At 41.7% G+C, this 21,949-nt stretch overlaps 1 protein-coding gene across 3 annotated transcripts in view; it reads left to right on the forward strand.

The window, feature by feature from the left end:
• LOC149442443 (protein FAM228B-like) overlaps positions 1-21,949 on the forward strand; it is a 45,121-nt gene that overhangs the window by 3,721 nt on the left and 19,451 nt on the right. For all 3 annotated transcript variants that reach the window (XM_089656111.1, XM_089656110.1, XM_089656112.1), the window contains exons 2-5: positions 1,529-1,671; positions 11,540-11,686; positions 20,190-20,267; positions 21,555-21,752. In XM_089656111.1, the coding sequence (XP_089512237.1) occupies positions 1,531-1,671; positions 11,540-11,686; positions 20,190-20,267; positions 21,555-21,752 (564 nt within the window). In that variant the 5' untranslated portion in view covers positions 1,529-1,530. The remainder of the gene's footprint in view (positions 1-1,528; positions 1,672-11,539; positions 11,687-20,189; positions 20,268-21,554; positions 21,753-21,949) is intronic.

Here is a 21,949-nt window from a genome sequence, read left to right on the forward strand (position 1 = left end):
TAAGCCATGGCTATGATCCCAACATGATCTGTAGATCACAGATTCGAGGAGCACGCATTTTTAGGCCTGTGAAAGGAAGAGAGGAGAACTGCTAGACATCACCAGACTTAAGGTAAGAATACACGATTAGAAAATCGACCGATCGGTCATCCAACGACCGAGAGGCGTTCGTTGGTCGAAATCGTGGCCCACATTAACCAATCTAAAAAAATCATTTGTTGGGCAATACGTAGTGTTGACATCTTCCGTACAAGTGGAAGTGATGCAGTGTGCATGTGACCTTGTAGCCACGCCCTTCCGGCCAGAATGAGCGATATACACAACAATTACCAGCAATGAGTATAATATAGTTTATTACATTACCTATATACTGTACATAAATAGTGATATATAAAATACAGAATTCTTGTTTAATTAAATCATTAGGCCAATCTGCTTTTAACATTTGGATTTTTCGTTCGTGTTTCCGAAGATTCCTTGGACATAAACATCCGGGTCATCTTCTGTTTCCGCTCATGCATGATAGTGATTGATAGATTTTTTTTGTAGTACCGTCATACCACCGCATAGAAAATGGGTCGTCCGTATGCGAAAACAACAACATTTTTCACTATTGTTTTTTCGTTCACAATATTGTTATCGGTTAAAACATCCTGCTCATCAACGAAGAGAATATCGTTTGATCAGTGGGTCCGCCAAATTTTTTGTATGATTTTCGTATTGTGTGTATGGGGCATTAGATTGGGGCAAAATTAAATTTGATCAACTGGCTTTAAAGTAGAAGCATCACCTCCAGGTTGTGTTGTGATCATGATGTGTGTTGTGTCTCATCTACACGTATGGTGTCAGTAACCAGATTTATCAGTTTGGAGCAGTCTAAAGAGTGATAGAGTAGATTATTATTATACAGGATTTATGACAGAATGGCTGGGGTGAGCACAGTGCTGGATCGAGGGACAGGTGAAAGGCTGTTTTTTACAGTTTTCGTAGCTGCATACTTTTTATTTTTTTACAAGAGGCTGGAGAAGCACTTTAAGTGGCAAAACTTACCTTAAAACGAAGCCCTCCAGCAGCGCACCGTCACCGCTGCAGAGGCTTCCATCTTCAACCGGTCTTCCTTCTGGGTTTACGAGCTCTAGTCATCTGGCTGCGTGATCCGCGATGACGTCACTCCCGCGCATGCGCATGGATGTGCCGTTCCTTCAGAGTGCATGTGCTGTTGTAAGAAGAAACCGGATATCTCCTAAATGGTGCACGTTTAGGAGATGTTCTTTTTCCCTACAGGTAAGCTCACCTGTAGGGAAAAGTAACAAAGTGGCTTTACTTTAAGTAGTGGTTGTGTATGAGTTTTTTTTTAGAATAATGATTGAAAAATGTGTTGATAAAAGTAAACTTGTTGTATGACATAGGCAAAGAGCAGTTACCAACCTGAAGTCAGCTTTCACTAGTCTGTCCTAAGCTTCACTTTCAACATCCTCTGCATGTATCTGAAATAGCTCATGGATATCTTATGTCTTACCACTTCCAGAGATGGCGTTGCCCAGGAGCGAGATGACGTCGCCCAGGAGGGAGATGACATCGGCATGCAGAGGGACGCTGAAGGAAGGTGTTATCACAATGCAGACCTCACATCTTTCCAATGACCTGCTATCTGCTCCAGAACATGCCAAGGTCAGCGCTGACTGCACTATATTCTCTTTTTTTTTTATTTTTTTAAATTTTTTTTAAGGGGTTTCAAGCAGAATAAAAACCTGCAATAGACATGGTCATTTTCAGTCCGTAGTCCTAGTGGAGGTCTTGGGTTCAGTAGGTGAGACAGAACTTCCAAGATAAGAACAATCAATGCTCCAAATAGGGAAACTGGTGTTTTTCCACTCAGAGCTAAAGGATAACTAAACCCAAGAGCAACTTACAAGTCCTTAAAAGTACTGGTTGCATTAGTTTTCTTTTTTTCAGCAAGTACAGAAAATACCTGTTGATCTTGCCATGAATGCAGTGTCCTTGCCACATATTGTGAGCTGCATATAAGCAAACTAATTTTAGATTTCTTGTGTAAATTTCTAATCTCATTATCCCCCATGTATTGAAGAGGAATGAAAGAGGCCATGTTTGAAGTCCAGCTTGTATGACCGCCATGGCACCTTCCATAGATACAGTAGAAAAGTGAGCGTGGCCACCCAGGGACAGGAATTAAGTTATTCACAGGATCACCAAGGGAGAACAAAGGGAAAACAACCGTGAATAAAGAAACGAATGCAGCCATCACGTTTATGGACTGGTATGCTGCTATATATTACATTTTTGTTTTAGGGTTTAGATACACTTTTAGGTACCCTCAGATAATCAATGACTGGAATGGGGTCAGATGTTCCCAAGCGATATTCAGTGGGAAAGTCTGGGGAAACCTGTACATATGCTTTTTTTTTTTCATCAGATAAGTAGGCTATATCCAGCTTTTTTACATATACATATTATTATTATTATTATACATGTAGCATTACCCCCTTAAGAGTTGCTGAAGATTTGGGTCCCCCTGTAGTCCTGCACAGCCAGGCAACATGCATTTTCACATAGTCTTGCATCCAGGAGTCAGTAACCAGTCCTTGAGCTTTGATTTTGTAATTCTTTAGGGGATTTGATCTGGGATAGGGTTAGGGGTACGGGATGCCCAATGGGACTGTAAACCTGAGGACAACATCCTGGAACAATTTACAAGTGTTCAAGAAAAACAGTCTCTTTTGGAGAGCTAGCCAGCATCTCCTGTAGTACCACCCCAGACCCGAGATACTCCTTCTCCAGCTGTTCTGGGTGAATCTCTGAGCAGGGGATCCAGTGTCTGCCACATGAATGGTGAAACAGTCCTGGGTGGCAGGCTAATCCAGTTTTCGAACAGAGTGCCTTCTTCCCCCTATTTGTCCCAGGGGGTGCAGGTCTACTCAGTCAGTCATTCTCCTGTGCTGCTGGTGGGTCGGTGGCTGCTACCAGGCCTTCTAGCTGAGCCGCTCCTTCCTTGCCTCACAGGTGTCTCTCTCTCAGGGGGCTGGTGAAGTCCCGAGCTTTCTTCCTTCCAAGGTCCTCTGCCTGTAGGTGAGCCCCTCTCCATCTGGGCCCCTTCCCAGGCTCCTGCTCTCCAGCCTCACTTCGTCTACATCTTCCGCTTGAACTCTTCTGCTGCTGAGCAAGCATAGTTACTCTTAAATGCTGTACTGGCCCCTTGCCAAGCCTCCTGTTGGGGATTGGCCAAGATCCTCTAAGAGTACAGACCAGCCACTCCTCACATCCGTCCACTGCTCCTAGATCTTTCTCCAAAGTCCTAGAGCAGGGGGAAATTCCAGAGAGCTGAAATGCAGAGCCTCTCAGCTCTGACCAAAATTTGACCTTCTGAGTATTGCACCTAGGCTGCTAGTCAGCCTCTATTTAGCAATTGAAGCTACAGCTCCCCCTAGCTAACTAGGAGGGTGCTACATACAGTTGTGTTCCAAATAATAGCAGTCAGACATCACTAACCTGATCAATCACTGTTTTTGGTAGAAATTATATTTCTACATGGCAAATAATTTACTAGCAGGTGTAGTAGAGTAATAGAAATCCAACAGACCCAACAGTCATGACATGCATGCTGCTGATTCTGTGTAATCGAATCACTAATTGAAAGGGGCATGTTCAAAATAATAGCAGTGTGGAGTTCTATTAGTGAGGTCATTCATTCTTTGAAAAACAGGTGGCAATTATTGCCCTTATTTAAAGCAAAGAAGGCAGCAAATGTTGTACATGCTGGTTACAGTGCATTTCTCTCTGAAATTCTGAGGAAAATGGGTTGTTCCAGACATTGTTCAGAAGAACAGCGTACCTTGATTAAAAAGTTGATTGGAGAGGGGAAAACATATAAAGAAGAGCAGAAAATGATAGGCTGCTCAGCTAAAATGATCGCAAATGCTTTAAAATGGCAACCAAAACCTGAAAGACGTGGAAGAAAGTGGAAAAACTACCATTCGAATGGATAGAAGAATAGCCAAAATGGCAAGGACTCAGCCAACAATCAGCTCCAGGAAGATCAAAGAAGGTGTAAAGTTACCTGTGAGTACTGTTACAATTAGAAGACGCCTATGTGAAGCCAAGCTATCTGCAAGAAGCCCCCGCAAAGTCCCACTGTTGAAAAAAAGACATGTGCTGAAGAGGTTTTGGGTCTAGTGGCCGGAGACAGTTTGTCAGATGACCCCCAAACACTGAATTCAAGCCACAGTACACTGTGAAGACAGTGAAGCATGGTGGTGCAAGCATCATGATATGGGGATGTTTCTCATACTACGGTGTTGGGCCTATTTATCGCATACCAGGGATCATGGATCAGTTTGAATACATCAGAATACTTGAAGAGGTCATGCTGCCTTATGCTGAAGAGGAAAAGCCCTTGAAATGGGTGTTCCAACAAGACAACAACCCCAAACACACCAGTAAACGTGCAACATCTTGGTTCCAGACCAACAAGATTGACGTTATGGAGTGGCCAGCCCAATCCCCGGATCTTAATCCAATAGAAAACTTGTGGGGTGACATCAAAAATGCAGTTTTTGAGGCAAGACCAAGAAATAGAGAAGAACTGTGGAATGTAGTCCAATCATCCTGGGCTGGAATACCTGTTCACAGGGGCCAGAAGTTGGTTGACTCCATGCAACACAGATGTACAGCAGTTCTCAGAAACAGTGCTTATACAACTAAATATTCATTAAGTGATTCAAAGGAAAGCAAAATCTTCAAACATTTTTCAGTTTATATAGTGAATGTTTGAGTTTGTAAAGAAGAATACAAACACTGCTATTTTTTTGAACACTCTAATATTCACTTTTCTTCAATTTTGTTAGAGGAACAACACAAATTTGATCTATTTTTCTTCATGTTTTGATTTAGAATAGAATGTGTAGTGTTCCCAATGCATTTGTGTGTATGGAAATAAAAGCTATTAGAAGGATTTTGAGCTTTATTCACTTTTTTCAACACACTGCTATTATTTTGAACACAACTGTACATATACAGATTTGGTGTGTGTATGGGCATATTTATTACTAAAAGACAGAAACAAAACTAAGAACCACTAAAATATAAATTAATGTTGTATTTTCTTTATAATTTATTATGTTAAATTCTAAAAAAGGTTTTTTAAATATTTATTTTTATTTTAATTGGATAAGTAGTCATTATAGTTGCCAAGTACCAAGCTAGACCACCAACCTTTCTACTGCTGTGCTTTAAAACACACTTGAATAACAAGAGAAATCAAATTATACAGATGATCAATGATTCAGAAACGGGAGGCACTTCCTTTGTCAGTTACACAAGAGCTGCCAACAAGCATGCAGTCAGTGCTGGCTTTCATAATTGGAAGTGTGGCAGGTTAGAAAATACGAAGGAACCTCACTGTTGCTGTTAAAACCATCATTGGAAAGGGGACTGCGCCATTGTGGGCAAATCCAACATCAAAACCGAGCAGGACAGGGCCTGATCACATTATAGCCCATAGCTTAAATAAAAGGCAGTGTCTGCACTTAGCATGCAGCGGTTTTCAGTTTTCTTTTTTCAAGATGAGGGTCCATGCACGCTGGCTTAAAAAGACAACAGTTCCCAGAAAAAAAAGCTAATTTTGATTGTTTTTGTGCTAGTGTTTAGGAAAACTCTAAAAAGCGAAACAGAAGGGATCTTTTACTGCCTCTAAATGTCTTAATGTGCTTGGACACGTAGGATAACATTGAGTTGCTTCTACAGGCAAAAGCAAAACTCCCGTGAAAGGAGCATTTTTTTAGCCAGTGTGAATGGAGCCTAATGGTCATGTGACCATAATGGTGTAGGCACTGCTCTATAGAGAGACGAATGTAAATGGTCTTGTGTCCGTTTAAACCCGCCTACATTCAATCCAACCTGCTAAACACAAGTGAAAGGGGATCCATTCTCCTCCGTCTGGGCAAATCGGATCAAAGGACAGTTGGGTGTAAACAGACAGCCAGTCTGTTTACATCCGACTTCCCATAGAGCAGAGTGGGCTGTGTCTACTCTGCCTAAGTGACACAGACCTGAAAAGGGCCTTACAAAAAGGGTAAAGTCAGTATAACAGGTCTATGGGGCCTGGGACAGTATATATATTGTAAGACAGAAAAGTGCAGGTGGTAGTAGGGCAATTATTCTGACTTAAATATACAACATATAATATTCAAAACAGACAGAGCGTGGAACATGAGAAGCTGGCACATGCTGCTATCAGGTGACAGGGATACACAATTGACTGTCCCCATTGTGTAAAATGAGACGGATGTCAGAAGGAATGAAGTCAGCATTGCTGGTCAATGGACACCTTACCATTTTCTTTCTGTATTGATGTTTCAGGTCAAAAAATATTATTGACCTCTTTCTCTGCAAGTCCATACATGTCCTGTAATGCTGTGTATGTACAGATGTCTATTGTTCTTTGTCACACCTTCATGAGGAACTGTAATTGTTTGCAGCAGTTTCTGATTCCAATGATCCTTGCAGTTATTATGTTACTGTACTTTAACTTGTTCTTCCTATCTGCTTTATGCTGTGGGGTTGTGGCTTTCCTTTAAAGCAACTCTGTAGGTTTTTTTTTTATATAAAAGCACCTTTCTGGAAAAAGATCAGTAATACTTACCTGGTCTGTAGGTGGTGACTCTTCTATCTTCTTGGGGAGCTATGGCCACCAAAGAATCTTCAGCATCCAACACACATCTGGGGCTGTCAGACACCTGGTTCCCTACTGCCGTAGTTCCATCCATGGCAACTATGTCATTACTGTGTCATGTAATGACAAAGGGGCTGATGGATGAAACCACAGTGCCCTATAGGGGACCAGGCATCAGACATTCCCAGTAGCTTTTTGGATGTTGTTGATTCTTTGATGGCCATAGCTCTTCAACAGAGTGAAGATGAGAATTCCTGCCTGCTGAACTTTAATAATCAGTATATCTGAAAATTTTAACTTAAAGTGTTACTAAACCCACAACAGTAAAATCAGTCTGTATATGCAGTAAAGCATGCTTGTTATACTCACTGTGGAGCCTAAGGGGTTAATCCTTTGCATTGTGTAATAAGGATGTTTGATCCTGTCTTCTCTGATCCTTCCCTTCTCCTCCATCCATCTGATGATATAGCAGAGCCTTGGGGGCAAGCTGCACATGCTCAGTTTGGTGCGTATTGATAGAGACAGTGGGTCAGGGGTTATGAAGCTTCATGGGACAATCAGGAGAGAATGAAAAATTCTCCTACAAGCTTTAACCAGTGCTCCGCTGGACACTGGTAGAAGTCACAAGACTGCTCTAACTGCTGATGAGAAAAGGTATTTAGCAGTTTATATTTACTAAAATAATTGCATTTCCATGCTCTGTGTACTGTGGGAGACCAGAGAGAGCGAATGCAGGGTCCTGGGATTAGTAACCCTTTAATCGGGTTATGGTTTGCCTAGTAATAGTCACTGGATAGTCAATTGACTTTTTCTGTAATGTTGAATACATTTCTTCATTCATCTCAGTGACTTCCTCTGTTCTAATGAGTGCGGGGAACATCCCCCACCCCATTTATAGCCACACAGGCAACTCAGTCACCTCAATCCAATTAGCAAAGCATCAAGAAATGTGTCAAGGTAGGTGTTGATTGAAACTGACTGGAAGCTGTAGCAGCCTGTTCTAATTCCAAAATCTTATGACCAGGAGCCCACAAAGTCTGGGGCACGTGTTAATTCTTAATGCTGCATGACCGAAGGTGTGAGTTATTGGACAATCAATATCTGCCTTGACACATTTCATGATAACATGATTGGATTGAGGTGAAGAGGTTGCCTATGGGTATATAAATACTAGGGTGGGGAGCAAACATGAATCATGGGGCCCCATAGCAAATTTTTGATGGGGTTCCACTTGGATAACCCCCTCTGTAGCAGCTGGCAGTGTCAACTCTGACAATACCCATCATTGATCATAACACAAAGTATGCTTAATTCAAGGCCAGGCAGCAGGAAAGCTGTCCGCATATTCAGAATACTAGAAACCAGTGCGTTGGATAAAAGTTATAGTTGTAGGAACAATACTAATAATAACCACAATGATATTTTATGACAAAATAATGCTCCTGCACACAATTACTCTACTATATATCTCTAATCGAAGCTTATTTAAACGTTTTTGTAGATCTACAGACCTCAGCTATTCTATAAGGTTTTAGCAGAGGAGACACTCTGGGATTTATGATGGCATTAGGCCTACAGGGTTCTTTACAGGCTGTAGCAGATGTTCAGATGGCAATAAATCTGCACTGCTAAAACCACTAAGAAAATGCTTCTAATTGCACAGAGGGGGGTTCTGAGGTCTGACTTCAGTTAGCCTTTCCATACAGAAAGTGTAAAGGTTTATTTTCCTTAACAGCCACATTACTGGGGCCCCCACCTACTTCAGACCCCATAGGGGCTGTGTGAACTGCTATGGTTGTTGTTATGCCACTTATACTGATGTATGTGTTCCGAGTATTCATTAGAACTGAGAAAGTCACTTGGCTTCAACAGTACAGAATACATCAGATTTAAGGTAACTAACTACTACTACTAATTGTTAAGAAACATTTTTTGCAAGACTTTTTTTTTTAACTCATTTTTTTTGAGTATATGCAAATAAAGGAAAATTCACAGAGAAGTATTCTATATATGCAAATAAAGGAAAATTCAGAGAGAAATATTCTGAATACTTCAGAAATTTGACAAGGAAGAGGCGGCATAATGCCAGTTAACATATACCCAAACTATATATTACAGTAGCTCAACCCCTAGAGAAAAAGGGTCATTGTGGTGCTCACCCATGATCTAAGCCAGGGGTCTCCAAACTATGGCCCTCGGGGTTTTGAGAAACTGCAAGTCCCATGAGGCCTTGCAAGACTCTGACACCCACAGGCAAGACTCCCAGGGGCAGAGTCATGATGTACTACTTCAACAGCTGGAGGGCCATAGTTTGGAGACCCCTGATCTAAGCAAAATAAGTTGGAGGGCCAGTGCCTGCAAATAAACCTGTCAACCAAGTCCTGCCTGTTATTATTAAACTGTGTGATGGTCAAGTATTGAATATGGCCACCATAACAATGCACAAGTAAGGGAACTATGGTGTAAAATCCGCTAGGAAGAGGAGAGAGTCTGCAGTGTCTTGTGTATCTATCCAGGGTCCCCAAATTATATAAAACTTTCCCTTTAGCCTCATATGTCAGCTTGTACAGAGGCAAGATTTGGTTAATTAGTTTCTTCCACAAGCCTGTATGCAGAGGGTCAGTGGAAAGCCAGTGGAGAGCTATTAATTTCCTAACGTAATATAACATGAGCCTCAAGAACTGTTTGGACATGGCAGAGATGTCTAGGTCCTCAAACACACCCAATAAACACCATTTAGGGTTGCATATATTTGGGAAATTAAAGGTGTTCGCTATAAAGGCTGTAATACTTGACCAAAAAGGTCTAAATCTATCACAGCACCACAACATATGCAGAAAGTCGCCATTTTCTTTAGCACATTTATGGCATAGAGGTGAGTCCCTCTTACATATATAAAATAAACGCAGTGGGGTGTAATATAGTCTATGTAAATAGTGCAATTGAACAAACGTATCCCTGGCAGAGATCACTACAGAAGGGTATGAATTAAACAGTTCCTGACAGTTTTTGTCAGACATGTCAGGAATATCTACTAGCCAGCGTGTATGATGTTTAGATAAAGGAGGGGAAGGTTTACTAGACTTATTAGAAAAAAATAATATGTAAAAATAAGACCTGTATGAGTCAAGTGGAGTAGAATCTGTTCAAGTTTGGAATTCGAAAGTCACACCTCTAGGAGCCCAAACTGTCTCTGCAGAATGCCTCAATTGTAAATATTCAAAGTGCGAATGAGCAGGGATCTCCAGTTCCTGGCGAGGGTCAGAAAGGTTTTATACTACCCTGGTGATATAATTGATGTAGATAAGTAAGGCCACACCTTGCCCACAACAGACCATCATGTATTGTGTAAAAATGGGCTAATCTAGGGTTGTACCAAAGGGGCTGGTTAGGAGAGAGTAAATGAGAGCTGTCAGAAAGTAAAGAGCGGCACTAATTTATATATCCACAGAGACATTTTTAATGTGGCATTGCCCTCAATAGTGGGGAGAACATGTCTAAATATAAGGTTAGAAAGGGTCTGTAGACCACTGATTTGATTATACTATTGAGTTTTTCCAGAAGCCAACATTTGTTACCATGTACTACATGACTTCATAACATGCAAAGCTTTTTTTTATAGTTTATTGATGTTTATATTTTCTGCTTTCTATGAATAAACATCAATTGTTTAAAAATAAAAGAAAAAGAAAGGGTCTCCTAAGAGGAAATCACAGCGGCCTCTATTGCCGTGGTAGCATTATTAAGTTGTGGGAATAGCCACCAGTGAATACATACCAACTGGGCAGCGTAATAGTACATTCTAGGGTTCAGTAGTGCCATGCCTCCTGTGAAATAAGAAGTTGTAAGCCTCTAAAGAAAATCTAGCTGTCTTGGGGACCATAGGAAGGTGGATAAAATTGAATCCGTATGTCTGAATATCTTTTTTGGGAACACAGACTGGGGAGTTGGACAGGGTATCTAACAATTTTGGAAGAAAAATCATCTTAAAGAGATTGATATGCCCCAGCAGTGTAAGGGGGAGTTTAACCCAATGGGCCATTTTTGCATGAAAGGAGGAAATAATGGGCAATAAATTGTTGTCATAAAATTTAGACAGTGGCAGTTGGACCTCAGTTCCCGAAATATCTAAATGTATACGTTGTCTGCAGTGAGCAATCCAATGGGAGAGTAAAAGGGAGATCAATGTCCATAGGGAACAAATGTGCATTAGTCCAGTTAACTTTAAAGCCCGAATAGTGGCCAAAGTCTTAAATGAGTCGCAATACTGAAGGTACAGAGCAAGGCGGGTCCAAGAGGTATATTAACATGTCATCTGCGTATAGCGAAACCCATTCCTCCAACTGACCAATCTGAATGCCTCTAAAGGAAGTGGATGCCCAAAGGATCTCAGTCAATGGCCACAGCAAATAGCAGGGTTGAAAGTGGGCACCCCTGTCTAGTGCACCTGTGTATAGGAAATAGGGAGGAGATCTGACCATTGACCCACAATCGAGGTTGCGTATATAAAATCCAAATGATAAAGTCTTCACCAAATCCAAACGTCTGCAGAACTTGAAATGGGTAAGGCCATTGAATGGAGTCAAAGGCCTTATGCATATCCAGGGATACCAGCGCTCTAGGTACAGATGATGTGTTGGGAAATTGTAGAATACTAAACAGCCTATATAGGTTGATATAAGTAGATCTGCCAGGAATGAATCTTGTTTGGTCTGATTTGAAGGACTTATTTGTTAATTTACTTACTAATACAGGCAGAGTAATAGAATTCCTACTATAGAATGATGAATAGGTTGATATATATTCCTGTGTTTTTATTAACCTGGCTCATAGTGGCATATTCTTTGCCAGGCAGTGACCTTCAGGAAATCATCTCTGAACGATGATGGCTCGTTCCTGCCCAAGAAAATCATCCCATCACGTCCTGGAACCAGAAGCCGCTCTACCACTTCCCTGCGTAAAACTGAGGACTGGTTAGCATACAAGCCTTATGTCCAGGTAAGCTGGTGCCACTGAAGAGCTCCAAGCTCTATACCTATTAGATGAATTATGGCTTCTATTCACACTTCCCGCCAACATAATCTGTCTGCTTGACTTCCCAAATCTATTCACCTGCCATGTCTCTAACACAATATCTTTATCTTTTTATTTTACATCACTGAGAATGCATCAGGAAGAGGTGGTAATGATCACCAGGACAAATAAAGAGGGTGAAACTCCCAAATAGGGACTCAGACAGCAAAGAAACCTTACAAGTTGCCAATTGCTACATGCTCTGTCATAAACTATAAAAAAAATTTGTCTTAAAAACACTTTAACCACTTTCCTGCCACCCTATACCAGAAGTACTGCTACAGGTTGGCTGGGCTGTGCAAAATCACGTGTATATATACACACGTGATTTGCACTTCCGGGTAGGAGGCACACGCCGCCCTACCTGCGCCACTATTGGCGTCTAGGGATGTCAGTCACCGGGCTATTCCTGGCCGGTACTTGGCGATCATCGGGTAAAGCTGGCAGGGGAGAGACCTGTGTGTATACAACACAGGTCTCTCTCCTGTCAGCATGGGCATGCTGTTTTGTATCTCTCTGCACAGCAAAGATACAAAACGGCATGCCTCCTTAGTAAAACACAGCACACAGTTAACCCTTTGATCGCCCCAGATGTTAACCCCTTCCTGTCCAGTGCCATTAGTACAGTGTCAGTGCTTTTTATTAGCACTGATCACTGTATTTGTGTCACTGGGGATGTCAGTGGCAGTTAGTCAGTTCCCCCTACAGTCCAGAAAAAAGTCTCTGATCGCCGCCATTACTAGTATGAAAAAAATAAAAATAAAAATTCCAGTATATAAACCACCATTTGTAGACGCTATAACTTTCACGTAAACCAATTAATTTACACATATTGGGATTTTTTTTAGCAAAGATATATAGCAGAATACATTTTGGCCTAAATTTATGAAGACATTTTTTTTTTTTAATTGGATATGTCTTATAGCAAAAAGTCAAAAATACTGTTTTTTGTTTTTTTTTTTTCAAAATGGTTAGTCTTTTTTTTGTTTATAACGCAAAAAATAAAAACCGCAGAGGTGATCAAATACCACCGAAAAGAAGTCATAAATGTAATTTAAGTACAGCGTTGCATGTGGAAGGACTGCAGCTGCCCCGGGAGGGAGGAGCCTGGTCATGGCGGCTGTGGGGAGTGAGCGGCACTAGCCTTCGGCTAGGTACCGCTCCCCGACCTCCCTGGTGACCCTTAGGAGCCGACTCACCGGAGTCTGGAGGGCCGTGGAGTGGAGTCCGGAGATCCGGAGATGGGAGCCAGACGGGGGTTGCAGTGACGGGCCGGCCTCTCCGGTCCTTGGTGAGAGAGGGACCCGGACGGCTGGAGAGTGGAGTGACGTGGCGGGGGTGTGTGACCGGCCGCGGAGGCTCTCTGGGAGAGGAGAAAGCCGGCCGGCCGCCTGACTTGACGGAGAGACGCCGGCTTACAGTTAGCGGCTCTCTGATGCCCTCAACCCCCGGCTAACTACTGCCCATAATCCCCAGCTGGCTACTGTCTGTAGCCCCCGGTCTATTGCTGCCTGGGGCCCCCGGCCAGCTGACTCTTCGATTCTGGGTCAGGGAGCCCGGGAGCGCCAGGAGACCCACCCTGCATCCCTGGGACGAAGCCCAGAGGAAAAAAAAAACAAAAAACCAAGGTACAGAGTTGGAAGCCCAGAGGAATCCCCCCCAGGACAGAGCTGCTGTGAAGACCCTCCACCCAAGCTTGGAGCCACCATCCGGGGAAGAGAAGGGTGAGTGAGACCAGCTGGGGGCCTAATGTATTGTATAGTGGACTCCTGAGTGACAGTGGGGAACAAGGGGTTAAGGAGGAGAGGGGAGGATTCCACGGGTTCAGAAGAGAAGAGACCCACGTTCCCCTAGGAGAGCACAAGTAAACTCAGTAAACCTGTCTGGATTACAAACCATAGAGGAGAGGTATAACCCCATCTAGAGAATATAGAAGACAAAAGACTTATAGAGGATATAAAGAATAAAGGTCCTAAGGGAGCAGGGCTCAAAGGGTCTCAATCAGGCACGATAAAGAAATTTAAATCACATGGAAACATTACGCCAGAAAGGGCCCAAGGCGCAAGCGCCAAAGGGGAAATGGACACTAGCTCAGGAAACAGCCCAAGACTATCACTGGGTATGAACAGCAGTTGTAGCCAACAAATAGCGGATGGCTTGGGACAAAAAGAACTTGATGGTGAACTACAAATACCGAATAAGAAGGAGATGATAGAAATGTTCCAAAGTTTGGAGAAAACGATAAAACATGAAATGACAGTAATTCGGAACGATTTAGGGCATCTGCTAACGAGAATGGAAGAAACAGAGGAGAAAGTTAAAACCCAGGCCCAAACCATAGATAAGCTAAGGAAAAAAATAACCCATTTGGAGAAAACCCAGAAAAAACTGTTCTACAGGATGGAAATTCGAGAAAATAAAGAAAGAAGGTCTAATCTTAGGGTGAGAGGAATTCCAGAGGCAGCAAAAGGGGAAACATTACATGAACTAGTTAAAAAAATCTTAAACTCCATAAGAGACAGACCTGAAACAGAAGTGATTGAACTGGATGGAGTTTTCAGAATAGGAAAGTTCAAACAAGATACTGAGAGGGAAAGACCGAGAGATATAGTTGGTACAGTTCCAGAAATTTGGGGTCAAAAATGAGATTTGGAAGAAGATCAAGGGAAGATCGTTAATTAAATATGGAGATTTGACTGTTCAAATTTTTGCGGATTTAACACCAGAGACTCTATGGAGAAGGAGATCCCTGGGACCCCTGTTAGAGCAAATGAGAAAACAGAATGTGCAATATAGATGGGGTACTTCAGCATCTCTAATTGGCTGGAAAAATGGGGTAACAGCATACCTGAGATTACCGGAGGAACTGAGAGATTTTTGTGATAGACTGGATCTGCAAAGAATGGAGATAACTGGGTGGGAAGAAGAAGAAGAAAAAGGAGACTTGGATGATACGGGAGGGGAGGACTGGCAGCGGGTCGGGGGGAGGGGGAGAGAGGCTCTGGGGTTGGGGAGAGGGGGGAGGGAGAAGTGAGCAAAAAAATACGCTTTTCTTTTTCTCTCTCTTGTTCCCTTGCCCCCCTAGTATCCCCCTTTTTTGAGGTGGAAGTCCCTCTGGAGGCTCCGGTTGAGGTGGGAAAGTAAAGGTTATTGCAGAGCCTTGTAGATAGAGAAAGGGGTGCTAGGGAGGTCGGAGGAAAGGTGAGCCGTCCATGGGCGGAGTCTACGCCCAATATCTTAAATCAACTGTGGAAACAGTTCCACAAATGATTTGTAGGCAGTTTATAAGCCTAAAAATGGGTAGGGGAAAAGTAAGAGAGGGGGGGGCGGGGGTGGGGGGGGGGAGATGGGGGTAGGGCGGGGGGGAGGGGGGGGGGGGAGTGTGGCTAATATTCTGCAAGTCATTCGGTCCTAATAGGAGGAGACGAATTAGAAGAGAGATAAATAAAATCAAGAAGGATGGAAGAAATACAGTTTATAACATATAATGTGAATGGGTTGAATTGCCCTGGGAAAAGATTTAAGTTGTTTAAAGAGTTACATCATAGGGCAACGTCAGTGGTATTTTTGCAGGAGACACATTTTGAGATAGAATCTAATATGAAACTAAAATCCAAATATTATCCTACATGGTATTACGCTGACTCTCCAATTAAAAGAGCAAAGCGGGTGGCAATAGGATTGGCAAAAAATATGAGATTTGAGTTGGAAGATAGAAGGACTGACCCGGAAGGGAGATTCCTGTTTTTGAAAGGTAAACTACAGGGAATTGAATGCACACTAGCCAATATATATTGCCCCAACAAGAAACGCCTGAGGGCGTTTGATAATAGCAGGAGATTTGAATCTCTGTATGGACCCACAAATGGATGCAACCTCCCTTGTGCAGAGAGAAGGGGGTAGGTCCCTGAGAGCTTTGAGGAAGGTGATCCACGAGTACCAGCTGGTGGACACCTGGAGAATAATGCATATGAAGGACAGAGACTATACCTTCTTCTCTAATGCACATGAGATTATTATTATTATTACTACGAGTTTATATAGCGCCAAAGGGTTTGCTCAGCGCTGTACAATAGGGGGGGACAATACATGGCACAGTACAACAAAGACAGACAGCGTACGAGGGGTAAGAGGGCCCTACTCTTACGAGCTTACAATCTAGGAGATATACTCGAGACTGGATTACATTCTAATAGATCATCAACTCATTGAAATGCTGGTTAAAATAGAAATAGAGACAAGAACTTTTTCGGACCATGCCCCAGTCGTAATGAAAATGGGATGGGGAAAAAGGTGGACGGGAGGTTTAGGATGGAGGTTAAATGAGGCTCTTCTCTTGGATGAGGATATTGTGCAGAAGATCAGGGAAGAGATTAAGGTATATTTCCAGGAGAATGAAACAGAGGAAGTATCGACAGCTACAGTATGGGAAAGTCATAAGGTATATATAAGAGGAATCCTGATTGTGATGGGAGCAAGGAAGAAAAAAGAAAGAAGAGAGAGGGTTAGTGGACTCTTAAAGGAAATCCTGGAATTGGAGCAGATACACAAGAAAAAAATAACAATAGAAACAAGACAGAAGTTAAGGGATAACAAAGACGAATTAGAGAGATTGATGGAAGAGGAGAGGAGAAGAGTATATAATAAAGTATTAAGTGAAAGATATAGATGGGGTGATAGACCAGGAAAATACTTAATGAGAGCCCTGAATAAGAAGAAGAACAGGAATTATATAGAAAAGATAAAAAGCCCTAAGGGGGAGATGGTCCACTCAACTAAAGAAATTATTAAAGTATTCACGGAGTATTATAGAAAGTTGTATAACATCAGCCACCAAGGATCACCAAAAGAAATTAGGGAAGGTATTAATGAAAAAAGGACGACATATTTAAAAAATGCGGGATTGCCAAAGCTTAGTGAAACACAACTGAACTCCTTGGATGCAGAAATTTCTCAGGAAGAAATAGAAGCAGCATTAAGAAGTACAGGGGGAGGGAAAAGCCCAGGCCCGGATGGTTATACAGTTAAGTAAATTTAGTGAAGTACTGTTACCAAAGTTAAAGAAATATATGAATGACTTGGGAGGTGGGATGGAGGGGAGGAGGGAATCCCTTCAGGCCCATGTAGTTCTCATCCATAAGGAAGGAAAAGATCCCTCTCAGTGCTCTAGCTACAGACCAATTTCATTATTAAACACTGATACTAAGTTGTACGCAAAGGTCCTAGCAAACAGGCTGAAAGATCTAATGCCCGAATGGATTCATGGAGACCAGGTGGGCTTTGTTCAGGGGAGAGAGGGTAGAGATAATGGCTTGAGAACTCTGATGCTTATCCAGAAAAGTAGAAAAGGGAAAGCCCCGGTAGTGCTCTTGTCAATTGATGCCGAAAAGGCGTTTGATAGAGTGGACTGGGGCTTTATGATGGACAACTTGGACGTGTTGGGGATTGGAGAGAGAATGCGTGAATGGATAGGTAAACTATATAAGGAGCCCACCGCAATCATCACGGTAAATGGGGAAAGGTCGGAATCCATTGGGATGTCCAATGGAACAAGGCAAGGATGCCCATTGTCCCCCTTGCTGTATGTATTGACATTGGAACCCCTGCTATCAATAATAAGGAATAGTGGAGCGGTAAAGGGAATCCAGATAGAAAATATAGAACATAAAGTAGCGGCCTTTGCGGACAACCTACTGTTTTATGTAGGCAACCCCCGAATAACACTACCAAATATAATGAAGATCCTGAAGGAATATGGTGAACTATCTAATCTAAAAATTAATCCAACAAAAACTGAGATTTTGAACATTAATATACCAAAGAGCGAAAAAGAAAAGCTACAAAAAGAATTCCCCTTTATTTGGAGAGAAAAAGATATAAAATACCTAGGAATAAAACTTGCTACCTCATATAAACAACTGTATAGATTAAATTATATTTCTCTGATAAATGAGATTAAGGATGAACTAAAAAGATTAGAAGGAGGAAATCCATCATGGTTAGGACGTATAAACCTAATTAAAATGGTAATTATACCTAAAATACTCTATAGATTTCAAATGATCCCGATCAAACTCCCAGAGGCGTTTTTTAAGATAATGAGAAAAATGTTAACAAGATATATATGGAGGAATAAAAAACCAAGAGTATCATATGAAACACTAAGTAGGACTAAAGAGAAAGGGGGGATGGGACTACCTGATGTCAAGAGATATTACAAAGCAGTAATGTTAGCAAGAATTTATGACTGGACTTTTAATCATAAGGGGAAAGGTTGGGTAAAAATGGAAAATGATCTGAGTGGAATTAATTTGAGTAGGATGATATGGGTTCCAGCACATTATAGAAGAATTAAAGAGGGCACAAGCACTTACACCTTAATTGTCTTAAGGATATGGGATAATGTACATAAACACATGAAATGGGAATTCAACTCTATATTAATGCCTCTTGCAAACACGGAACTTTTCCCCCCCAGGAAAAGATGAGATATCAGGGAGATGGTTTAAAAAGGAAGATATCCAATTGAGAGACATATTGGTAGAGGGGGAATTGAGAACATTTAAATAATTAAAAGAGATGGGAGGAGATATGTTTACTAAAATAGATGAGTGGAAATATCATCAATTAAAATGTTTTATAGGAACTCTCCCAAAACCCTTGAGATTAAAAAAGGAGTGGAATATGTTTGAAAGGCTATTAGAGACACGTAGAGATGGGAAACACGGTGTTACAAAAATGTATAGAATACTTACAGAACTAGACACAGACACTAAGTTAATTTTCATAACAAATTGGGAAAGAGATATGGGGGTGGGGATAGATGAAGATCAACAGAATAAGATATTTAGATTAGTTCACGAGAGTGTTAGTATGAGAGACGTTGAGATTAACTATAAATGTTTGACACGATGGCATATTACACCGAGCACTGAGCACAGGATGAGGGGGGAGAATTCAAAAATGTGTTGGAGAGGATGTGGGGAAGAGGGCACGGTATTTCACATATAGTGGCAATGTCCAAAAATTCAGGTTTTCTGGAAGACAATAGTCAAATTAATAGAAATAATAACTGGAAATGACATAGGATTAAACCCAACCATGTGTCTCCTACATAGTGTTGAGACAACAGTAAATAAATATAAAGAATCAGGTGTATGGTACTACTTGAGTGCAGCAAAGGGGTTGATCCCCAAGTTTTGGCGGAAGACAGAGGTACCAACGGAGGAGGATTGGATCAATAGGGTAAGCCAGATTAGCAGAATGGAAAAATCTTATCATATGCAGAAAGACAGGATGAAAATATACTATTCACGATGGGAAAAATGGGAAAAATCGGGATTGAAAGAGAAATATAGAAAACTCTAAACTAGGAAGTTATTCGAAGTTACTGGGCCTAGAGAGACTGGAGATCTTGCAGAGGGGAGGGAGGGGGGGAAAGGGGGAAATGGTGGGTTGGGAGGGAAGGGAAATAAAAGAGGTAAATAGAAGGGACAGACTAGAAATGTATTGATATTTATATGTATTGTGTCTCTTCTTATGGAAATTTTGTAATAATGTGAAAAATTAATAAATATTTAAAAAAAAAAAAAAAAAAAAAAGTACAGCGTTGCATGACCGCACAATTGTCAGTTAAAGTAACGCAGCACCGTATTGCAATGGCCTTGTCAGGAAGGGGTGTAAATCCTCTCAAAACAAAACTTCAGGAATTGCAGCTCTTGCTAAGAAGGGGTTGATACCAAAAAGATATATGCTTCCTTGTGAAGTTTTTTATTTACTAATTACATTTTACTAATTACTGAGCACTATACTCTGTGCTCTGACAAGAGAGATGTCCTCTCCTATACAGCAGCCACACTGCCTGCCCCCCCCCCCTCCCCTCCACTGTCCATTCACAGAATACTTTGTATTTTATGTATAGGTTCACATAATACAAATCCTTCCATGATTGGTCAAGAGGAAAGAAGGGGCGGGCAGAACAACTGCAAATGAGTCTGCAGCTGCTGTATCAGAGACCTGATAGTCCAGTAATGGAGCTTTCAAAGTATAGCAATAGCTGTACTCCCAGTGCTTAATAAATATGGAAATAGTAAATAAAAGATAAGAGATATGTTAATGAAGTGGCATACACCTTGCTGGACGTAACCTCTCATAGGCCAGCAGATTTTTAAAAGTGTTGTAATTCCTTGAGTTCCACTTTGGTCATGTAACAGCAGTGTGCAAACTGCTAAAATCCACCCAATCACAATCCATCTTTCATTGGACTTCTTTCATCTAATTGGTTGCTCTGGCTTACTGCACTTGGAACATAATCTTTGGGGGTTTCTGCTGCCATACTAAAGCCGGCAGGTCTTGTGTTATTGAATTCCTCTGTTGTTGCCTGGGGGGGGGTTGCCAAACTGCTTTTTTTTTTTCTTCATTATTTTAGCTGATAATGGATGCAGAAAATCAGAAGATCAGTGCGAAGACACAGTGTGTGTTGGATGCAGAAAATCACTATAACCAGGTAACTTATAGCTAGAACTGCAGGAAATAGAGCCATCATTCCATTTCTAATGTAAATGCAGAGCAAAAAATGTAAAGGTATATGTGTGCAGAGCATGCTGGGAAATGTCTCAGGTGACAAGAAAAACCTCAGAAGCGCTTGTCAGACATGTAAAAAAGAAGGTTATAGACAAGGCTTTTTTTCAGCCGGAAACCGGGGGAACGCAGTTCTGGCACCTCCAACACTGAATGTATGTAATGGCAAGGGGTGTTGGGGTGTGCTGGAGGGTCTATTGATGCTGACAGCTGGGGGATCTGTTGTTGCTGGGGAGGGGGGAATCTCTTGATGAGGGAGGGGGCCAATTGTTGCTGAAGAGTCAATTGGTGCTAGGAGGGATCTACTGTTGGGGGAGGCATCCGTTGTGGCTGGCAGGGGTCAATTGTTGCTGAGGGGGTGTTTTGTTGCTGGCAGCAGGGGATCTATTTTACGGCTTTTTATGTTATCATTAGCAAATTCCATACAAATTACTTCCCACCACAAAATGATACTTTGTTCTGTATTCTGGGGTATTGGTAGGTGGGTATGCGGTGGAACCAAAGGATGGTGCTTGTAGGTGGGGCAGGGGGTGGAGACAACGGGTTACTTGGAAGGTGGGATTTCCTGCACCTATTCTCTGAGAATAACCATTTACATTAGTAGTGTGCATTAAAAGTAAAATTTAGCAGTGATGGGACAAGGTCCTTTAGTACCTAAGCAAAAAGACCAAAAAGTGTACCACTTCCCCAACGAGCTTTGAACTACTTTAGCAGCATAGGGTATAGGTCCTGCACTTCTTGCATCCCCCCCATTCCCTACACAGCACCACATCTTTTCCTCCAGTGCCCAATGTGGCCCCTCTTTCTTTTTCTAGCCTAAATCCCAGCTCTGTGTCTGTGTGTGTAGATAATTATTATTATTATACAGGATTTATATAGCGCCAACAGTTTGCTCAGCGCTTTACAATATGACGGGAGACAATACAGCAACAATACAGTTCAATACAAGAGGGTTAGGAGGGCCCTGCTCCTTGGAGCTTACAATCTAAGATACTTTATGAACTCCAGTATTACGTATTAATCAAACACCACACTGCAGTTTTCGAAAAACTGCAATTGTTTTTGTGAAAATCATCTTTTCATTGTCCCTACCTGCAACACATGTGTAGGGTACATTTAGAGATGTAATTGGCTCCTTGTATTAAGATAAAATGGAAGAATTGAAATTAAATTTAAGTTTTTTTTTTTAATGTATTTTTTCCTCGTGTGTTAGTGTCTGGATGATTATGTGAAACAGGCAGAGTGCGCTGACCTGCGCAGGAAGGAGATGCAGCATAAGAGGTGGACGGAACGGGTGGCTGAGCCACTACAGAAAACCATAGAGAGCTACATAGACAGCCAGACCAGTGAAGACATAGAGAGGAGAAGGAGATGGCTTCTAGAACAGTACTTGGAATATTGCAACAAAAGGGTAAGTCCCAATATACACCCACCTGCCACTTTATTAGGTACACCTTGCTAGTGCTAAGAAAATATAAAAATAAATGTATGTGCATGCAGATGTAGGATCAATGTGAATTTGCGCTTTACCTATCAAGAAGCTTGTACTTGCCTTGGCCACCAAAAGAAAGGTTGTGAATTTGCGTTTACATTGAAATGACCCTCATA

Source organism: Staurois parvus, unplaced genomic scaffold (assembly GCF_062004578.1).
Source record: "Staurois parvus isolate SC_StPar_1 unplaced genomic scaffold, SC_StPar_1.0 ptg000886l, whole genome shotgun sequence".
Classification (NCBI taxonomy): domain Eukaryota; kingdom Metazoa; phylum Chordata; class Amphibia; order Anura; family Ranidae; genus Staurois; species Staurois parvus.